Raw genomic sequence first — 21762 nt, 5'->3', positions numbered from 1 at the left:
ACCTAAACGCAGCTCAGTCCCATTCACGTGAAAGTGCCTGGGCTGCAGTACGAAGCACCGTCACTGTACAGAGTATGGTGCCGCGGCTTCTTCAAAGAGCTGATCCATGCGGGTTCCAGGAGTGGGATCCCCACCAATATGATATTGATAGGCCATGAATATTAAACTCCCTGAAAACCCCTTTAAATGATTTGTGGGGTGAAATGGAAAAACAAAACCAACTTTTTCGACATAAGCTTTTTGGGTTTTTAAGGCGTTCACAGTGCGATTACCGCAATGCCAAATTTATATAGCTTTTTATTATGTTTTGCTTCTTTTAAAAAAATTAACCCTGCTTTTTTTCACTTGTGTCTCCATGTTCCCAGACCCATGAAATTCTTATTTTTCTGTCGATGGCGCTGCTTGTTTTTTTTTGCATTGTGATCTTTTTTTTACTCCTTTTCACAGGCGAAATGAATTTTGGTATTAAGGTATTTCTGACATTTTTGGACACCATTTCTTTGTTGTTTTTTTTTATTATTTATATTCTTTTACATAATATATGTGGAAAAAGCTGGCTTTTTGATGTTGTATAGTATATATATTTGTATTTAAATTTTTTACAAACTTAATTCAGCTTTTTCTTTTTCACCCTTGAACATACAATTGCTTATACAATACATCTGTATTGTCGCATAGGCAGAGATGGGAATACCCCTAATATTTGGGGACCATAGTGGCCATTTTCTCTACGTTGCTGCTTTGACCAATGTTTACTCTGAGCTAAGGGCCTTTGGAAAAGAAAGAGCTAAAATATTATTTTAAAAAGGTCAGCGAGCCCAATTATAGCTAATATTTAACTCTATCATTTCCAAAGGGCACAGTTAAGAGAGAGTGGTGGTGATGACAGCATAATTGCCTGATCTGAATTATTTGCAGTAAAACAAATCGGACGCACAATGTTCCCAAGCTGTATAACTTCATTCTCCCCTATGTTACAAACTGTTAGGTTTTCATTTATCTAACGTTCTGTAAATGCACAGTGTGGCCACTAGGTGGCAGTATTTGTCCTGCTATAGTGCATTAACCCATGAGCGCTCTGTATTTTCTGTAATGTCTCAAAAGCATCAATTTTCCTCTAAATCTGATAGTTATGTGCCATAAATTATCAGTTTTTTGCTTGAAAATAAATCCTTCCATGTTAAAAATATAAGTAAAAGCAAAATAAAATAAAAAAAAAACTTCAGTTTCCTGCTGATCTCCACTAACCCTTTGCAGCTCAAGACTCAGATTGATACAAGAAACACAAAGCACATTGGCCCCGTTTTGGTGACCCCTGCCTATCATCTGTTATCACCAGGGAACGCTGCAGCCAACTATACATTTGCCCTCCATGCCGGCCATTCAGATTTATTAGATGGCCGTCCAGGTCGGAGAATCGATGTATGTTGGCAGTGCTATGCTCTTGCTCGTAAAGGAGGCTTCAAGCTTGAGAAATCTCCCTTCCCCACAAGGACCATATGCTCTAATAGGACACATGGACGGGGCTTTTGAGATATGTCAACCCCTCGTAGGGTGGCTCAAAGACTTGGTTGTTCTTGGGTGGGTGAAGGAGACAGAAGGACCTTTGGGTTGTATTTCAAACCCTTTAGGCTAGACCGTAACACATAGACTTGGATTACAAGGTTGGTAACATGGTGACTCAGTTGTTGCGTTGCAGAACTGGGGTCCTGGGTTCAAATCCAGCCAAGGACAACATCTACATGGGCTTTGTATGTTCTTTATGTGTTTTTGTGAGTTTTCTCTCACACTCCAAAAATATACAGATAATTCCATTTGGATTTTAGATTGTGAGTCCTAACCGGAACAAAGAAGTGAGTGATGATAGTCACTGTACAGCCCTGTGTAATATGTGCTATATGAATTAAAGGGATTTTTCTCTGGCTAGGTCATCAATATCAGAATGATGAGGGGTGATCTGGCACCTTACCCTGACTGTCACGCTTCAGTGTGGGAGGGAAACACCACACCAAGCAAGAGGGAAGGGGGGAACAGGGAATCAGGCCTGAGAACTAAGGAAGATGGACACCTCCTAGTAAAACCCTAACCAAAATCCTGACTCACTACCAGTATGAACAGACCCCAGAGGTAGGTGTGTTCATAAACAGGAATACCTATCTAGCCCTATAGGCCCCTGGTACTAATGGCAGGGACGAGACTACCTGTTCCTCCAAAAGAAAGGACGAACAGGAGTCTCCTTCAGGCCTAATACAAACAATAGGGAAACGAATCACACAGAACTCAAACTAAATACAAAAGGGAAAGGAAATACTTAACTTCAAAGGAGCAATGGAAGCACCAGGAACTCTGCCAAGATCCACACACCAGCAATCCACAACTGAAGCTGAAGCTATAAACCGCACAGCATTGTCGGAGAAGCAACTATAAATAAGGAAGGTTAAATGACCACATCAGCAACACCTGAGGCAAGGGATGTGGCCATTACCAGAAACAACACAGACGCCTATTGATCCACAGGGAACCACCTTGATTCTCATTGTCAATGTCATACAGGGCAGACCGCGCTGATCCGTTAGAAGGTCAGTCCCCAAATGGACTGAAATCATCCTCTATTAAACCAGTGACTATAGCCCGGTACCATTAACCCCTTAGATCCCAGGTGTTCTACAGTTATCAGTGCATTCTGGTATTCATTAGGGGCATTGTACTGCTGGTAGTCAACGACTACTTTCACTGACAGTCTTCACTGGACTCCTCTCTAATGGCAAATAAAGGGGGCAATCACAGTGTAGCTCAGAAATCGTATGCAGCTTCCTGGACTCTTAAAAGGGTTTTGCCATCTGGATGTCTGTATATGATATGTACATGCCATTGCCAGGACACAGCTCTAGGACACAGCTCTGCCCTCCCTATGCTGAAGTCTAGCTCTGTCAGCGGGTGTTACAAAAGCAGTTCTCCAAGGGTTCTGTCCCACCTCCTGGTGCTCCAACTTGCTAGTTTGTACATGAATAAAAAAGCAGATATCTCTGAGCTGTTTGACACGCAGACAAAAGAAAGGTATCGTTTTAATCAGCACGATGAGCCCTACCAGGCAGTATGCCAGGTTTAATAGGGTTGATCATGCTGACAGACCCTCTTGAATGCACACTGTGTAATACTTAATTTCTCCTGTGGTGGCGCTGTAGGGGAATTCAACTCTTCCTTCCAGGTTACAGCTGATTGTGGGGCACTTTATGATCTGCTTATTGACAAGAAATGGAGACACTCTTCAAGATAATATAATAGGTTTAACCTCAGTCTGACAAAAAGCCAAATCACAGACGTATCCCAGTTGCTTCTGATAAGGTCACCCAATGGTATAAAATTGGCCCAGTCAGAACAAGCCTAAAATGTAATTAAAGGTACAAACCGTGTACTTAAAAAAAACACAGCAATCAGATTACCTTCGGTAGCATCCAATCCGACATGACCTCAATCATATTTGCCATGGAAAGATTTAACGAGCAAGCCGCCGTATGCTGCTGCCTGATATGCAGCGCGCGAGCCAGCCAAAGCCTCCAGAAATCACTCAGCTTTTATGAGTCACTTTGGTAGCTGAGCTGGCGGTATGTTGGCAGTTCACACATTCCCATTTAACATCAGTATTGTTCATAAATTCCTCAGATTTGATTTCCCGCTGCAACATTACAGCCACAAAGGTACTTTTCCACTGCCTATGGCTTCTCCGAGGAAGTGCTGCAAGGATTTTAGAGAATTTGCTCGAGGCCTGATTGGTACAAACTACAAACGTCTCATCGGGGAAGCCGAGGTTGTGCCTTTGGCTCTAGAAGCTGTGGCAAAATGCTGACTAATCTCTGACTATTAATCTTGTGTCTAACTTTACAGGCATTATCTGTGAATATCTTCTCTGTTTTTTTTTTTTAACTTGGCTGAGATTTTAACAGGGGTCATTTGTGCCTTTCAGGGGTACCTATTTTTGAATCTACCCTACTAGAACATCCTTTTTAGGATCTCATTTCCATCCAGAGGCATAGCTAAAAGCTCATTGGCCCTGGTGCAAGAGTTCAGCTTGGTCCCCCCTTCCCTCAGTGCTTTGCGGCCAGGGGCAGGGAAGCACATAACCTGTGTGCTGCCTAAGGCAAAAATTGAAACGGCAACCCCCCCTTCCATGCCAAGTTCTTGACTTAACGCCTTCCCTCCAGCCAGAGGTGTAACTTGGCCTGCATGCACTTTCTATAATACCAGTGTCTTCTTATGCGGCACAAGGGTCTTTGGGCCCCCTCAGGCTCCTGGGCCCGGTAACGACTGCTACTTCTGCACCCCCTATAGCTACACCCCTGTCTTCATCCATTAGTGGTAGTGGAGAGCAGCTACCAAGAAGGTCTTTCTCTTTGGAAGACCAGACAGGTCTGTGCATTACATGGACATCCCATTGATTTCTATGAGAACTTTGTAATGCTTCATTTGCCCTCAGATGGCGCTACAGGAAACTATGCAGTTCTTGTTGGGTTCCTGTGCAGATTATAACTGCTTACTGGAAGACCTCAGCAGAGTGATCCCCAATGATTAGCTTATTTTCGGGGGCCCCATCTAAAGAGATGGATCGTCCAAAGCAGACAACTTGTTATAGTTATTTGTCTTCTTATGAGTTTTTCCATCGAAAATGTATAATTTCCATATTATACTCCTTCATCACCTATGGTTGAACATGGAGCGCTATATCGTCGCTTATACTACATGAACAGTTGGATTACGTAAAAAGTGAATTGTGATGTCTCCCTACGTTAATAGCATAGTTATTTTTTAACTTTGCTGCATCTGTATACCATTTGCTGTAGAAGAAATTTTACTATTTCAAGAAGGTTGTCATAGGACTAGCAATCCAGAAATAAGTGTCCAGTTTTTCTGCAGGGAAAATGAAGCATTACACCGTTTTCCATTCAATCAGACTGTCTATGAGATGCAAAGGTCCTCCAAAGTGAGAGACACTCTTTGTAGCTGCTTTTCACCCAAGCTAAGGGCCCTCATTCACCTAATAGAAAAGTTGGTTGAACTTGGTAATTTTGGCAGGACCGGAGAACTATCTTATGTGCACCGGTGCCTCCCGACAATGTCAGGAAAAAGAAGGATCAGATGAGTTGAATTTCATTGCCAAATCTTAGCGGAGATAAGTCACCACCATGGGTGTCTGGTGGTATCTAACTGCCCTTTCCTGATTAACAGGCCGAGTGCCCGAGATTGCATGTCTATGGAGAATTCGGGAGAAATAGCTCCACCGAGCCAGGGTATATCAGTAGAGTATTAAAAAAATTGGGTTTTCTAAACCTGTGGAGGTACAACAATCATTATTTTCAAGGCTCAGGCCAAATTGTCTGTATTTGCCGAAAGGGTTAACATGGAAAGCTGTACAAAGTAAAGTTATGCCAGCAATTATTTTGATAGCTGTAATTATATCAAAGTTAACCTTTCAAAAAAAGCAAACATTTTGTCACGATGAAAGACTGCACTAATTGTTTTTGTGGATTTTTACTTGTTCAACATCGTATCAGAAAATATGGACTGAAATCTGCTCCTGTTTTTATTGCCATAAAATGTCAGCCGGGACATTTATCCTGACGTGTCTCTGGTGGAGGTTTTCTCCACCTTGAGCTGATAGCTCGACAGATGGAAGTGTACGGTTTGCTTGGGCTCACAAGATCTTGTGGCCCACGAAACTCCATTCAGTCGTCGGTCAACATTTATTTGTAACATTAAGTCTTCTTTGAGCAGATATCTCAGAGGGGTTTCCTGATGCTAGCAAGAAAATCTAAAGACTTATTACTGGAAGAGAGTCACCTTCATAACAGAGATGGTATGGTTGGTTTGTGTGCAATCTTATGTCAAGGATAAGTATAGGGTAGATCAGAGATGACAAAAATTCATCCTTATACTATCGGCAGCACCAAGTAAACCTGTAACTTGTCGTGCCAAATACTGAAGGCAGGGGCATAGCTAATATGGAAGCAGGAGAAGCGGCTGCTATGGGGCCTGAACTCAGGAAGGGACCCGGGAGGAGGAAAAATTGATTTATTTTCAGAACCCAGGAGAGAAATGTATGATACTCCTAGTCCTAGCAGTGGTATTACTCACCACTCTCTGTTCTTCTCCTCTGGGCGCCTGAGATGCACTATGGGACGTACCCTACGTAAGGGCGCACTATGACCTGATGCTTAGTCCTGTCACAGTGTAGTGTGTGCCTAGACACAGTGCTGCATGAAGAGCAGAGGCGCCGGCAGGAAGAGAAGAGAGGTGAGTATTTTTTTTGTCGGCTGTGAGGTCTGCTGTAAAGCGACTAAGGGCAGAAAGGTGGGGTATGCCTTTCAAAAAAAAATTGTGGGCCCAGTCAATTCTAGTATTGACACAGACTATAGGTCCTCATTTATACAGGAGAAAATACTCTCCCCAATGGTAGCTGAGCTTTATGTCTATGTCCCTTGAAGAATCCATAAAATGGAGAAAAACACAATCTGTGCACAGTAGTTTCTTGGTTGGTTGGTGGCTTTCATTAGAAAAGTTTGGGTTAGAATTGAATCAAAAACCTTCACATTTAGGACAATGATGGCATAATATGCCATTAATCTGGGATAGATGTGGATGTCTCACCTTTGGGATCTGCTCCTATCTCCAGAAAGGGGTCCTTGAAGTGAAGAAGAGCACACCATTACGTATGGCTTGCTCTCCATTTAATGCCATGTGAGAGTGCCAGACTATTTTCAGAAGTCCCATAGCAGTGGATAGAGAGCAAGACTCTCACGCGCTGCCACCTCACCATTCACCTTTATGGGACTACAGGAAAATTTCAGAACAAGAACAAAGGAGAACAGGGGGTAGAGACCAGCTTGGAGATGCTGGAATGGGAGTGTTGGGTGATGGGTAAGGTTAGTATGACTTCTTTATTATTATTATTATATATATATATATATATATATATATATATATTTTTTTTTTATGTCATTCATGACCCCTTTTGAAAATAAACTATATTAACAGCTGGCCAATTCTTTTTAGGGGATGTCCAGGATTTTGCATTGATGGCCTGTGCTTTGGATGTGACATCTGAATCACCAGGACAATCAGCAGAATGATGGCACAGCAGCTCTCACAGAAGCATATTGGACCCTTCACTGCAGCACTTGACGCAGCAATTTCCTGAAGATGGCCCCCCACTCATTACATATTAAAGCCTATCCTAAGAGCAGGACCTTAAGGCAAAAGCCAAAAAAAATCTCTCTAAAAAAACTTTGCAAATCTTTTCATCTTAATAGTCGCTTTGCTGAGTTGCAGGATCTTTGTGGTTCCTCTATTCCACAAGGTGCTGACTAATCTGTGGAGGAGCTGCTCCCAGCCAACAGGCCCCAAACAATCAATTTCTGTCATCTGTATCCACAAAATAAAATGTCAAATTTAGTAACCAATTTTTTAATGAAGAGTGTAGTGCGGCGGCGCTCCCTGGGACAGAGCCATACACCACAGACCTAAAAGCTCAGCAGTAAAGTAACTCTGGGAAGTACTTCAGACTTCCAGATGTCATTCTCCCAATGTCTCCTGTCTTTAGCTGGTCTACGTATTGAATACAGTAATATGGACATCACACATACAGGCAGCTGCAGGAGAACATCATTTATGTGGGGTGTCTCATATAAATCCTCCACCACTAGGGGATAAATCAGTGAGTTATCTCATATAAATTAGTCACAGATCTTTCCTCTTCCAGTTGACACTTACGTTGGTTTGGAAGCTTCTGCCTGGTCAGTCTGCAGTTTCTCCCCTCCTTCCACCTCCATAGTGCAATATACGATACGGTTTGGAGCAAGTGACTTTAATCCTTGGACTTCCATTATTACAACCTGTGGACATGTAAGAAAACATCAGTGAGAATATCATACAGCTATCTATCTATCTATCTATCTATCTATCTATCTATCTATCTATCTATCTATCTATCTATCTCTACCAAATGTTTGCCTGCACTCTAAATACTCATTGGAGGGTTTTATTAATGAATCTATACCCGTTTTTACGCAAGTCCCATTTTTGCGTAAAAATCTGTCACTTTATGCGTCGCTTACCACTTTTCTAAAAATTGGGCGGTTGTGGGGGCATATACCGGCTGACAGATTTAGTAAATTTCCCACAATATGTTGAGAGTAGTAGTTTTCACTTCATAAACATTTCTTATCAGATAGGTCAGGGGGTGCCACCTCTTCAATCCCAACTGTCAGGACTTGTCCATTCATGTGTGTAGCTCTCTCCACTGAACTCTACAGGGGTTACGAAACCAGTCAAGCAAGCTTTGCTCTCCCAATACATGGAGGTCCATGAATGGAGCTATAATACAGCATCCATTGTTTTCTATGGGCCCTACTATACCTTTGTATGTAGGATTTCACACAGAGGCGTACAGAGGGTCAGGTTTCCTTTTTTGGAATAATTTATTTTATGGGGCCTAAAGCTTCGGAGAATGGAGCTACAAGGACATTGTTATCCTCTTTGCAGCCTTTTCGATATGTCTGCCCTATACAAGGCCTGTTGCTGACCTGCCCATTCTAATAATAAGGTAAATTGAATTCTAACCTTTCAAACAAGCAAGTTCCACGCATTGGAATCACAGTGTGTGTCAGCGAGAGCACCCGTCCTGACCTCCCAGCACTGCCAGGGTCGCATAGCATTATATTGATTTATGATGGTATGTTACCCTTAGAGTCCTGGAATGTATTGGATAACAGTGACAGCATTATATCAGTGTTATCAAATACATTCCAGAACTGTAAGGGTTACACAGCATCATAAATAAATATAATGCTATGCGACCCCGTCAGTGCTGGGAGGTCAGGACGGGTGCAATCGCTGACACACGCTGCAAGTCCAATGCATGGAACTTGCTCGTGTAAAAGAGGCGTCATACCGTTATGTGCAAACATTTGCCATAATTACTCCATTGCTAGTCCAGGGTGTCCTGGTTCTCTGCCTTCCACAACAGCCAAACGTTTAATATGGGAATTCACATTTCCTGCTGACTGTGCAGTCAGCCAAAGTCATTTCATTGCATAATGCAAGACCGCAAGGACTTTGCCAAATACAAGATTGCTTTGAAATTAATTGGTACAAGCAAATCAGTTGAAATGATTAATTTTTATTACATTGACACCATCTGCCTAGTTAGGCGCCATGACCTGTGCGCTGTTTTTAGAATGCAAGATAGACTAATTTTCCGTCGGTGGTAGGGCGTCGTATTGAGCTGTGTTCGGAAGTAAGCAGGTCAGATATTCTCTTTACAATAACTAGAGGGTCGCTCTGGCTCTGTGCCGATCAATAGATTTTTTTTTTAATCAAGTTAATGCACTTACCTCTAGACTAAAGGACAGGACAACATCGGACTTGGAAAGTTGGTTTTCATTTTCTTCCCCCATGTCTATGATGGATGTGTTATGACTGCGCTTCAGCTTCTGGAGCTTGAATTCCGACCCACCCTTGGACACCGGCATGCTCTCCAAGTTGGCCATTAACAGATTAACAGAAGACTTCAGCTCCTCAATGTACATATTCTCCATTTCTTTTGAGACAAACTTTGGAAACTTTCGTTCCTGTAAACAAGAATATGGTTCGAAGAAATGTTTGCCGAGATGTGGCTATTGGAAAAAGACCCAATTTACCTTCCGAATCCATTCTTCATGGTTTTCAATACCTCTGCTTGAGGCCATTCAATGGGAACCTTCATCGTTTACTTCCAGGAAATAAAAACAAGCACACAGAGTTGGACTGAAGACTTTTGGGTCCACCAGAGTACATGATTCTGAAGCCCACCCTCTGTTTATACAGGACCTTAAGGGCCCTGTTTTATTAGGGGCCCATTATGGTCAGAGCTTGGTACTACTGGAGGAACCTCTAGTACTCTGGTGGGCCAGACCGACCCTGCAAGCACAGCTCATCAGAACATATGATAACTGTGCTGTAAAGTGGCAAGCATCTGTGTGTCCACCACATGCCCGGGATAGATTTTTCTATCTACTGGAAGTAAAAGATGATTTCCATGGAAGGGCAACATGCAGATATATAAAAAATTGTGAGCCATGGATACAACTGAAAATTGTATAACTTCCCATCATATGTGCTATTTGCTGAAATTGCACTGCCCCTCGAAGAACCAAATTTCAGAGAAATGTTTTTGGAACCAGATCGTTTTGAGACCCTTTGAGATCAGTTTATATTATTTTGACTTATTTTAGATCCACAAGCTAAATTAAAGCAAATCTCGAAATCTGGACCAGAAAGGGTGTCAAGAACACATCCCTCTGCTAAATTTTATGGGAACCAACATTTACTGTATTGATACAACAGATCATGTCGAAACCTTTAAAGGGTAAGCCATGATGCTCGCTGCTGCCAATAATTAACTGAACCTTATGTTTGTTTCTCTTCTTATCCCCAGAAAACCAAGATTTCCTTTCAAACGTACCAATTATAATGTCTTCTCTGTTATAATTGAGGCTTGTGTTGTTTTAATTGAGGCCCATGACCCCCAATTTTTCTAAATACAACAACCAATTACAATATCCGTTACTCTAATGTTGCTCTCAGAAGACATCTTTTCAATGGGTTAGGCCGGATTTGCATAGTGCACGAAGGAATAAAGGGAAAGAGAAATGTCTTACCCGGGCAATTTGATCTGCCATTTGAAGACGGCCATCTAGTTCACGTCTTATCTGGGCGGCTTGTTCATCAGGGTTGTCCAACTGTGAGAAAAAAAACATCCGTTATAATGTTTTTTGGAAAAGTATGATACGGTTACTATGGATATATAAGCAGTCTAATATATGGTCTATTCTGACAACTATATTTTTAGATCATTCTAGGGTCATTTACGTTTTATGACTTTTATCTAGAGATTTACACAGATGTTGAACCTACCACAAGGAAAGAATTTTCCCACATCTTATTATAACCTAAAACCTATAATATACTCTGCTTAAAGGAACAGTCCATGCAAATTGGATACACTGTGTTATGCTTAGTGCGGAAAGACAGATCTCTGGTGTTCTATGTCATGTACCAGAGCTACATTAGGCATTACACTGTTTGGCAGTTTTGTTCGTAGTGTTTCTCTAATATTTTTCCTGTTGTATTTTAGTTTAGAGTGAATATTTGTTTGGGTTCCCCTCCAGGGTCATAGGGTAATTTAAATATGATGAAGACTATCAATATTGTTTTTGGTAAAGCGATCAATGCCCTAGTCCCGTATTTCAATACTGAAACAAAGGCAGAGTAGCTTGTTGATGCTCCTCCTAGTGCTCAGCAACCAGTGAATAAGCCACACCCCCTAGTCACGCCCCCGAGGATAACTGTAAAATATAGTTTCATATAAGGGTTTTGTCTTTCAGTAGACTCAAAATAGTTCAAAAAGTCAAAGTTACATGATGTCCGACCATAGCTGTTTTCCACTTGGTTTGATGGATGGGTGATGGAAGTAGTCAGGTTCAGTAGACACCAAATTAAAGGCATACACCCATAATTGATAGTTAAATTTGCAGTACAGAGGCATATCTACATACATAAATTCTTGGGGTCAAATTCAACATCTGCAACTGGGCCTCGCACCTACAATGTACAATTTATAATACTGGTGGCCTCTTTGGGCCACTTCAGATACCAAGGACCAGGTGGGATTTCTACCTTTGCCCCCTCCTCTGCATATCCATGCCCCTGATTTAGTAGAACCCTTATAATAACTTGCCTATCTGGAAAAGCAAACTCCTGTCATATTCATCTTAAGGGTAAAACCACATGGGTTGTCTGGCCGTGGACACGGATTTAAATTGATTGTTAAAGGGCCACATGACTTTGTTGGTCAAAAGCATTAATAGATTACAGCAATATTGAGCATCCATTTTACAAGCAATTAAAAAACGCGTCACTACCGCCCTCTTTTACTCAGACAGCATCCATTAATCTCCTAAACCCCTTCCCCCACCCATTTAAAAAAGGTAGGATTTTTATTAATTATTTATTTATTTATCAATCCCAATCGAAGTCGGCGTTCCGGGAACCTCAGAGCGCATGCGCTGGGAAAGACACAGCCGAGAGAGATACAGTGAAGACCCGCGCTGCGAGATTAGAATGAAAGCAGTGAGTAATAATACGCAGGAGGTTGTGAGTGATACAGCGGACATTTGCGCTGAGAGACCGGAGCGAAAGTCGGCTGATAAGATGCAGGAGGAGGTGAGTAACACGCAACATTGTTGAATACAAATGTGAACACTAACGGCCATATATTATAATCTGCAAATTTGGATTATTTTAACCATCTGAAAAGACGATCGTGACTAATAGCACAATCTTAACACATGAACGCGCACTAACAGTGATAAATCACATTGATGTGAATAGACCACAATAAGAGATATGGATGTTACCTTGTCTGTCTACAGTCGTGGCCAAAAGTTTTGAGAATTACATAAATTTTGGAAATTGGAAAAGTTGCTGCTTAAGTTTTTATAATAGCAATTTGCATATACTCCAGAATGTTATGAAGAGTGATCAGATGAATTGCATAGTCCTTCTTTGCCATGAAAATTAACTTAATCCCCCAAAAAACTTTCCACTGCATTTCATTGCTGTCATTAAAGGACCTGCTGAGATCATTTCAGTAATCGTCTTGTTAACTCAGGTGAGAATGTTGACGATCACAAGGCTGGAGATCATTAGGTCAGGCTGATTGGGTTAAAATGGCAGACTTGACATGTTAAAAGGAGGGTGATGCTTGAAATCATTGTTCTTCCATTGTTAACCACGGTGACCTGCAAAGAAACGCGTGCAGCCATCATTGCGTTGCATAAAAATGGCTTCACAGGCAAGGATATTGTGGCTACTAAGATTGCACCTCAATCAACAATTTATAGGATCATCAAGAACTTCAAGGAAAGAGGTTCAATTCTTGTTAAGAAGGCTTCAGGGCGTCTAAGAAAGTCCAGCAAGCGCCAGGAACGTCTCCTAAAGAGATTCAGCTGCGGGATCGGAGTGCCACCAGTGCAGAGCTTGCTCAGGAATGGCAGCAGGCAGGTATGAGCGCATCTGCACGCACAGTGAGGCGAAGACTTTTGGAAGATGGCCTGGTGTCAAGAAGGCCAGCAAAGAAGCCACTTCTCTCCAAAAAAAACATCAGGGACAGATTGATCTTCTGCAGAAAGTATGGTGAATGGACTGCTGAGGACTGGGGCAAAGTCATATTCTCCGATGAAGCCTCTTTCCGATTGTTTGGGGCATCTGGAAAAAGGCTTGTCCGGAGAAGAAAAGGTGAGCGCTACCATCAGTCCTGTGTCATGCCAACAGTAAAGCATCCTGAGACCATTCATGTGTGGGGTTGCTTCTCGTCCAAGGGAGTGGGCTCACTCACAATTTTGCCCAAAAACACAGCCATGAATAAAGAATGGTACCAAAACACCCTCCAACAGCAACTTCTTCCAACAATCCAACAACAGTTTTTGGTGAAGAGCAATGCATTTTTCAGCACGATGGAGCACCGTGCCATAAGGCAAAAGTGATAACTAAGTGGCTCGGGGACCAAAACATTGACATTTTGGGTCCATGGCCTGGAAACTCCCCAGATCTTAATACCATTGAGAACTTGTGGTCAATCCTCAAGAGGCGGGTGGACAAACAAAAACCCACTAATTCTGACAAACTCCAAGAAGTGATTATGAAAGAATGGGTTGCTATCAGTCAGGAATTGGCCCAGAAGTTGATTGAGAGCATGCCCAGTCGGATTGCAGAGGTCCTGAAAAAGAAGGGCCAACACTGCAAATACTGACTCTTTGCATAAATGTCATGTAATTGTCGATAAAAGCCTTTGAAACGTATGAAGTGCGTGTAATTATATTTCACTACATCACAGAAACAACTGAAACTAAGATCTAAAAGCAAACTTTGTGAAAACTAATATTTGTGTCATTCTCAAAATTTTTTGGCCACGACTGTACATTAGATGACTGAACTATTTGAAAGTAAATCACCAAAGCTTGAACCACACGCTGAAACACAAGCGAATAACCGCACTTTTAGATTTATTTTAGAATTTTTATGCGTGAGCTCCGCATTATAAAGGGACCAGTTCTATTAGCCTATTGTGAATATATTTTAATTGGGGATTTATGATTTATTGGTATATTGTGTGATTAAATGTTTTTTGTTTATATGTATGAGTAAAAATACTTGCAGAATATTGTGAGCCAGCCATTTTGTAGACACTTTTATTATGACCCTCAAACCTCTCTCTTCGGTGACGCCCGCTTTCCTGGAGACACAAGCCGTCTCTGCCCTAAAGTTGCATTTATTAAAGTGCCTTTACAGCCATATTGGCTCCAGGTAAACTAATCCCTCTTAATAGAGTAACATTAGATTCCTATGGGCTTTTTTATTTTTATTTTTTTACCTGGTCTAAATTTAAACACCGTAGTTAATGATTTCATGAGATGTTTAATCCTCATCATGCTTGTCTGTCCCAGGTCCCCCAAGGGTCACCGGCAAGCTACTAATTTAGAAATTTTCTAATTAACAAGCAATCAATCAATTAGTGCAATAATGTGCATCACTTGGCTAAAGGAGTGGATGATATAGCTGAGGGCATCTTATCTGTCAATGTCCATCACATACATCCACGGCTAATGACGTTAAGCACTGCGGCAGAGGTACTGGTGCGTTTCAGGACTGTGCCATGAGCGTCTCTTCTTCAGGATAGGAGCCTAATTACCATTTCAAAAGACGTCTATACTTCTGCAGGAGGGGTCCCGTTGTTCCCCACTTTTTGGTTAAATATGGATTTTTAACTGTCTTTATCTTTGGAAGGCAGCAAAGGTTCTAGAATTGAGCAATCAGGGCCAATTATAAAGAAAACTAGCAGAAGGACCCGACTTCGGACGGATATATTTAATCTATTTAAGTTAATGTTTGTGTATGTCGTTAAAAGATATCGACAGTATCAACTATAACAGTGACATCTACAGTACCCCGCCCCTTTACAAGTGACCTCCACAGCGGCCTGCCCCCTTAACAGTAACATCCACAGTGCCCCCCCCCTTTAACAGTGATCTCCACAGTGGTCGCCCCTTTATTAGTGACCTCCACAGTACCCCGTCTCGTTAACAGTGATTTCCACAATAACCTGCCACCTTAACAGTGACCTCCACAGAGCTCTGTTCTCTTAAAATGTGACCTCCACAACACCCCGCCCCCTTAACAGTGACCTCTACAGCACCCCGCCCCTTAACACTGACCTCCATAGTGGACTGTCCCCTTAACTGTGACCTCCACCGTTCCCTGCCCCCTTAACAGTGACCTCCACAGCATCCCACCCCCTTAACAGTGACCTCCACAGCAGCCCGCCCCTTTAACAGTGACCTTCACAGCAGCCCGCCCCCTTAACAGTGACCTCCACAGCAGCCCGCCCCTTTAACAGTGACCTCCACAGTGGCCACCCCTTTATTAGTGACCTCGACAGTACCCCATCTCCTTAACAGTGATTTCTACAACAACCCTTCCCCTAACAGTGGCCTCTACAGCAATCTGCCCCTTAGCACTGACCTCCATAGCGGATCATCCCCTTAACTGTGACCTCCACAGCAGCCTGACCCTAGGGTTGCCAGAGGTCCGGTTTTAGGCCGGACAGTACGGCTTTCAGACTCCCTGTCCTCCGTCCGGCGCAGGGCCTGGACAAACAAAGGGATGTCCTTTTGAACAGCTCGCTCTCAGACAGCAGCACTGTGCTGTCTGAGAGTGAGCTGCAGGGAGTAAGTCACCCTCCCTCCCACCCCTGCAGCTGACAGAAGTTGATTTTTACCTTAATTTTTTCAATCTCTGTCGGCTGTGGGGTGGGAGGGACGTGGACTAATCAGGGTTGGGGGCGTGGTTTAGCTGGACATGGGGGCGGGGTTTTTAAGTCCGTCTTTTGAGGGTGGCCTGAATGACCACCCTACCTGCCCCTGAACTGTGACCTCCCTTAACAATGTCATCCACAGCGCCCTGCAGCAGTGAAGAATAATGGCTCGGTTGTTATGGAAACCTGGTTTAAAACTGTTTGTATGTGGAGACTAAGTGCCTGCAAGCTTCTATTGGCTGATAAGGGTCATGTGACCGGGTTTCTATTGGCTATTGTATTTTTTGGGGAATATCTCAGGAACGGTACGTGCTAGAGAGCTGAGACCCGGGTCTAAAACCTTCCCGGACACCTGATGCACCTGTGTGCCAAATTTTGTGATTGTAAATCACACATACAGTCAGCTTTATATATAAGATGGGGCCCTGTTAAAAAAAAGCAGGGCACCCTTGCTTGCCATTTTTAGCTTTGCCTCGTAATTGCAGCCTACATGACCCCATATTGTGCCCAGACAATATTACAATGTAAGCTCATATAACACCACCACATAGTGTCCAAATATTAAGCAGTATCCCAAAAACACATTGCCACATAATACTGCCATATTGTTCCCATATACTGTAATATTGTGTTTATTGTGATTCTGTTACCAAATAATACCATGATCAGTTTGTCACCTCCTGAAACCAGCCTTGGGTGCAGTGGGTACACTTACCTGTCTTCAGAGTAAACTGGAAATTAATTGAGTTTGATCAAGGCTTTAAATTTACATTAAAGGCCGTTGGCGGGTGTTCCCCTGTGAAACAGAGGTGAGGCTTAAAGGGGTTGTGTCGTAAAACATATTCTACATTTTCAAACCGGCACCTGGATCTGAATACTTTTGTAATTGTATGTAATTAAAATTTAGGATAGCCAGTGAGCTATTCAATAAAATGTATCTGTATAGCGCCACCTACTGTTTGCTCCTTTCTTTATTTTTTTGTCCGCCGTTACTGAGCTGGTCGCACATGCTCAGTTTAAATCTTCAACTGCCACCGGCCATATGTTCTCTTAGAAGCTGTTGCAGCTACAGGGAGAGAGCTGCAGCAGAAAGGACACGTCCCTTGAGCTGCCAGGCGGAAGATCACTTGGAGCAGTGAATATGGAGATCTCTGGATGGCACCTATAAAACAGGTCCTGTACCTTTCCTATAGTAATGCGCTGTGTCCAAACAATACAAAAATAACAAGACTATTATGTCCGTGCTGCAGGACAGACCGGCTGGTAAACGTGGTTTGATTTTATAATCTACAGTAAGAACGTTACTTAAAAATTCATAAGCTTCCTACCATAAATAATTCATGCAAAAGTCAATGGGTGCTAGTAATTAAGACACAGAAGCGAAATCTCCGCAGACGACCGTCCAAAAATGCAACAGCACAACCACTTTTGCCATGTTGATGTCGACATTAACACGTTTCCAGTGGAATTAATTGAGAAAAAATAAATAAATAAATAAAAGAAAAAAGAATGTAACTAATGCACAGCAAAGTCTCACCAGTGCGAAACGACGTCCTGACAAGATGAGCTAAAAGGTTTCGAGTGAAATGTCCAATCAGCCAAGGTCAAACATACTGACTACAGCCAGAAAGAAGGGCACGGGTCAGTTGCCCCTTGGCCACTTCTGATTGGTCACGGGATCATTTTTATGGTGACTGATACCCATTTCCTAAGCTATCTTCCCGACCTCATAGTCATTTTTGGTGAACGTGCTGACCACTAGATGGCGGTAGGTGCAGTAGACAATAACCGTTGCATCAAAGGGATTGTCTACTTTGGACAATCGCTGTTTTTAGAAAAGTCTTCGGTTGCAAGTGGCATTGAAATGAATGGGATTGAGCTGCAATACCAATGACAGCCACTATATAATAGAGGGCGCTGTGCTTGTATATGAAGAGATTGCAGAGCTCATCTGAGTGCTGAGGCCCTTTCATCCAGCTGATTATCTTGGGTCCTGGGAGTTGGACCCCCCCACCACTCTGATACTGATTAGCGTCTCACCATTTTCGAGACCTTGGCTCCATGTCAATGAATGTAGCCTACTGACAATTAGTATACATTAGGCTATTAATATACATAGTTATCAATATGTGATCAGTGGGCATTGAGGATCCCCAATAATCAGCAGAAGGGAGGGTGGGCTGCAGGAGCAGACATAACACCACGGCTGTGCCTGGATTGAAGACACTCTATAATGCTAATTGTGGCCCCTTCATTTGGGTTTTGGGGTCTTGGAGGTTGAACCTCCACCAACCATTAGTGGTCTAGATTAAATGGGCTGTCCAAGATTTTGATATTAATGGCCCTCAATATCAGATCAGTGGTGGTCTAACACCATGCACCACTTCTGATTAGCTGTTCTGCAGAACCTCGACAGCTCCATCCATGGTGTAGTGGAAGGAACGGGTAACTGCAGCTCTGCGCCTGTTGAAGTGAATGGGAACAGCCTTGCAGTTACCTGCTCTGTCCACTATACCATGGATGGAGCTGTGCAGTTCCAGAGCTGGAATCCATTGTGTAATGGATGCTTCTAGTTGCTGCTCCCATTGAACTGAATACACCAAAAAAGTGAAAGAAATGCCACACCTACAGCATTCAATAAATGCAACAAAAACATCATGCATGTAGCGCCTTACATAATCTGGCACATAATCCCACAACATCTGGCTACTGTAAGCGTAAAACCACCTTTGTAGGACTGTTGGGTCCTCCGTGGCATGGGGGTTAGATAGGATTTCACCCCTAAACTCCCTATTGATAATATATGTGGCCGCCAGTGGAAACTTCTTTTGATGGAAATTCTGCACATTGAATTTCATTGGATTGAATTCTGAGCAGATCCAGATTGGGAATAAATGATGTAACTCAGACGTGACAGGAGATAACTTTCCGGCCTCAGCAGATTATTGATTACAATGTATGATTTATTAATTCTATGGAGATTGGAATTACTTTCCACACAAAACTGGAATCACATTGTCCACAATTTATAGTGAAAAAAGAGAATTTATCTCAGATAAAACCGTTCAGATATCTGAGAAATGAGGGGCCTCGATAGAGAATGACCCTGGGAGGACGGGAGCTCGGGGTGATGTCTTCTGATAGATGTTCCGTCTACATGTGGGTTCTGACTTGTGACTTGTGACTGTTTTTAGATGAAATTGGAGTCAAAGTCAAACTGATCCACCAGCAAATACAGTATATGTGATGTTATATATAAAGTGGGAACTTAAAATATCTATCTATCTATCTATCTATCTATCTATCTATCTATCTATCTATCTATCCATTCATCCATCTATGTATCTATTCTTCCTTCCTTCCTTCCTTCCTCCCTGTCTATCTCTAAGGCCCCTTGCAGACGAGAGTGTCCGGATTAGGTCCGGATGCGTCCCGGTGCATTGCGGCAAACCCGCGCGAGTAGGTACGCAATTGCAGTCAGTTTTGACTGCGATTGCGTTCCGTTGTTCAGTTTTTATCACGCAGGTGCAATGTGTTTTGCACGCGCGTGATAAAAAACTGACTGTGGTACCCAGAAGTTCAGGTTTCACAGAAGTTCGGGCTTGGGTTAGGTGTTGTGTAGATTGTATTATTTTCCCTTATAACATGGTTATAAGGGAAAATAATAGCATTCTGAATACAGAATGCATAGTAAAACAGGGCTGGAGGGGTTAAAAAAAAATAAAAAGTCATTTAACTCACCTTAATCCACTTGTTCGCGCAGCTCTTCTGTCTTCATCTGTGAGGAAAAGGACCTTTGATGATGTCACTACGCTCATCACATGGTCAGTCACATGATCCATGGATCATGTGACGGACCATGTGATGAACGTAGTGACGTTATCAAAGTCTTATTCCTCACAGATGAAGACAGAAGAGAAACCGGGCTGCGCGAACAAGTGGATTAAGGTGAGTTAAATTATTTTTTATTATTTTTTAACCCCTCCAGCCCTATTGTACTATGCATTCTGTATTCAGAAGTCTATTATTTTCCCTTATAACCATGTTATAAGGGAAAATAATAATGATCGGGTCCCCATCCCGATCGTCTCCTAGCAACCGTGCGTGAAAATCGCACCGCATCCGCACTTGCTTGCGGATGCTTGCGATTTTCACGCAACCCCATTCATTTCTATCGGGCCTGCGTTACGTGAAAAACGCCCAAAGAGGAGCATGCTGAGATTTTCACGCAAAGCACAAGTGATGTGTGAAAATCACCACCGCTCATGCGCACAGCCCCATAGAAATGAATGGGTCCGGATTCAGTGCGGGTGCAATGCGTTCACCTCACACATTGCACCCGCGCGGAAATCTCGCCCGTGTGAAAGGGGCCTAATAGATATCATTCTCTATATGTCTCTAAATATCTGATAGGTGCAGTTCCACATCTAGGACTCCCACCTATCGGGACAATGGTGGTTCCCTTTTCCCCCCGATTCACAATCCAAAAAGAAATATTCAACCCTCTGAAGTGTAAAGCGCTGCGGAATATGGTGGCACTATATATATAAATAAAGATTGTATTATTACACATGCAGCTTTCCCTGTTCGAGTTCATCTGGATTGCGGACACAGCTGAGTGTTTCCCTACTAACATAGCCACATGCTCGCATGGCCACCCCTGTACCAACATCATCTACGCCACACTGGGGTCTGAGGACCCCCATTCTGCTGATTTATGGGGATCCCACAGATGGTCACACAGTGCGCCACTCGTTTTTATCCATCCACGCTGCCAGTATTTTGCTCATATGCAGATCAATAAAAGTTCAGCGTTGTAAACTATGCAAGACGTAATTATTACAAATTCCTTATCCACATGCAGTATATGCCTCACAGAACACCAGCCCTTTATTTAAAGGCACACACATGTTTTAAACATTGCTGTTTTTTAGTAGATTGAATTAGCATAAAAGTATCCATTTTATAATGGGATTTTCTTGGTAACAAATTTAGAAAGTCTATTAAAACATAAAAGCGCATGAGGCTTGTGTCATTTTCGATGTACAGTATGAGGCTTTATGGAACAAATGAAATCTCATTTCGCACTTCAGAGATTTCAGCGTTCAGCACTGGTGACAAATGAAGCGTATTATGTGAGAAAAAAAAAAACGCGTTTATCTAAATACACAAATTAGGCCCCAATGCTTATGTGCAAGAGGGATATCAGTAATCTGCTTCACTTTGGCAATTGTTGGACAATGTCTGAATTAGTCAGCAGTAACTTACGTATCTACTGCAGGGGGATTATTTCTGCAATGCAGATAATAGGCAAGACAATACTTAGATCTCAGTACATTAAGAGTTAAAGAGGACCTGTCACCACAAAATGCAATGCAATCTGAAAGCAGCATGTTCTAGAGCAGGAGAAGCCGAGCAGGTAGATATGTATTTTTGTGGGAAAAGATTCAGTAAAACCAGTAATTTATACATTTATGTCTTTGCTTTGTCGGCCTCCTGTGAACAGCTATTGGTACAGGAGGTAGGTATTATTATCAGTGATTGGTGGCATTGTGTGTGCATGGAGAGATAGCTGCCACTGATAACACCTCCTCCCCATACCAATAGCTGTTAGAAAAAGCAAAGATATAATCGTAGAAATTACAGGTTTTACTGAATCTTTCCCAACAAAACTGTACATCAAGCTGCTCAGCTCCTCCTGCTCTATAACATGCTGCTTTCAGATTGCACTGCATTTTGTTATGACAGACCTAATCTTAGTGCTCGAACATGAGCAATTTAAATTTAACATATAGTATTCTTTCTCCAGATAGTTGAGGAATTAGCTCCTCTGCCTCTACCACAGCAGTAATTCACAG

At 42.5% G+C, this 21762-nt stretch overlaps 1 protein-coding gene across 7 annotated transcripts in view; it reads right to left on the bottom strand.

The window, feature by feature from the left end:
* The window catches only part of CADPS (calcium dependent secretion activator), a 434676-nt gene that overhangs the window by 255782 nt on the left and 157132 nt on the right, over positions 1-21762 (bottom strand). For all 7 annotated transcript variants that reach the window (XM_040407750.1, XM_040407754.1, XM_040407751.1 and 4 more), the window contains exons 4-6: positions 10692-10772; positions 9387-9623; positions 7765-7886 (exon numbers count right to left, since the gene is read on the bottom strand). In XM_040407750.1, the coding sequence (XP_040263684.1) occupies positions 7765-7886; positions 9387-9623; positions 10692-10772 (440 nt within the window). The remainder of the gene's footprint in view (positions 1-7764; positions 7887-9386; positions 9624-10691; positions 10773-21762) is intronic.

The sequence above is a fragment of the Bufo bufo genome, chromosome 9, assembly GCF_905171765.1.
Source record: "Bufo bufo chromosome 9, aBufBuf1.1, whole genome shotgun sequence".
Classification (NCBI taxonomy): Eukaryota; Metazoa; Chordata; class Amphibia; order Anura; family Bufonidae; genus Bufo; species Bufo bufo.
Note: the sequence above shows the minus strand (reverse complement) of the source record. Positions and strands in the feature narration are given on the sequence as shown.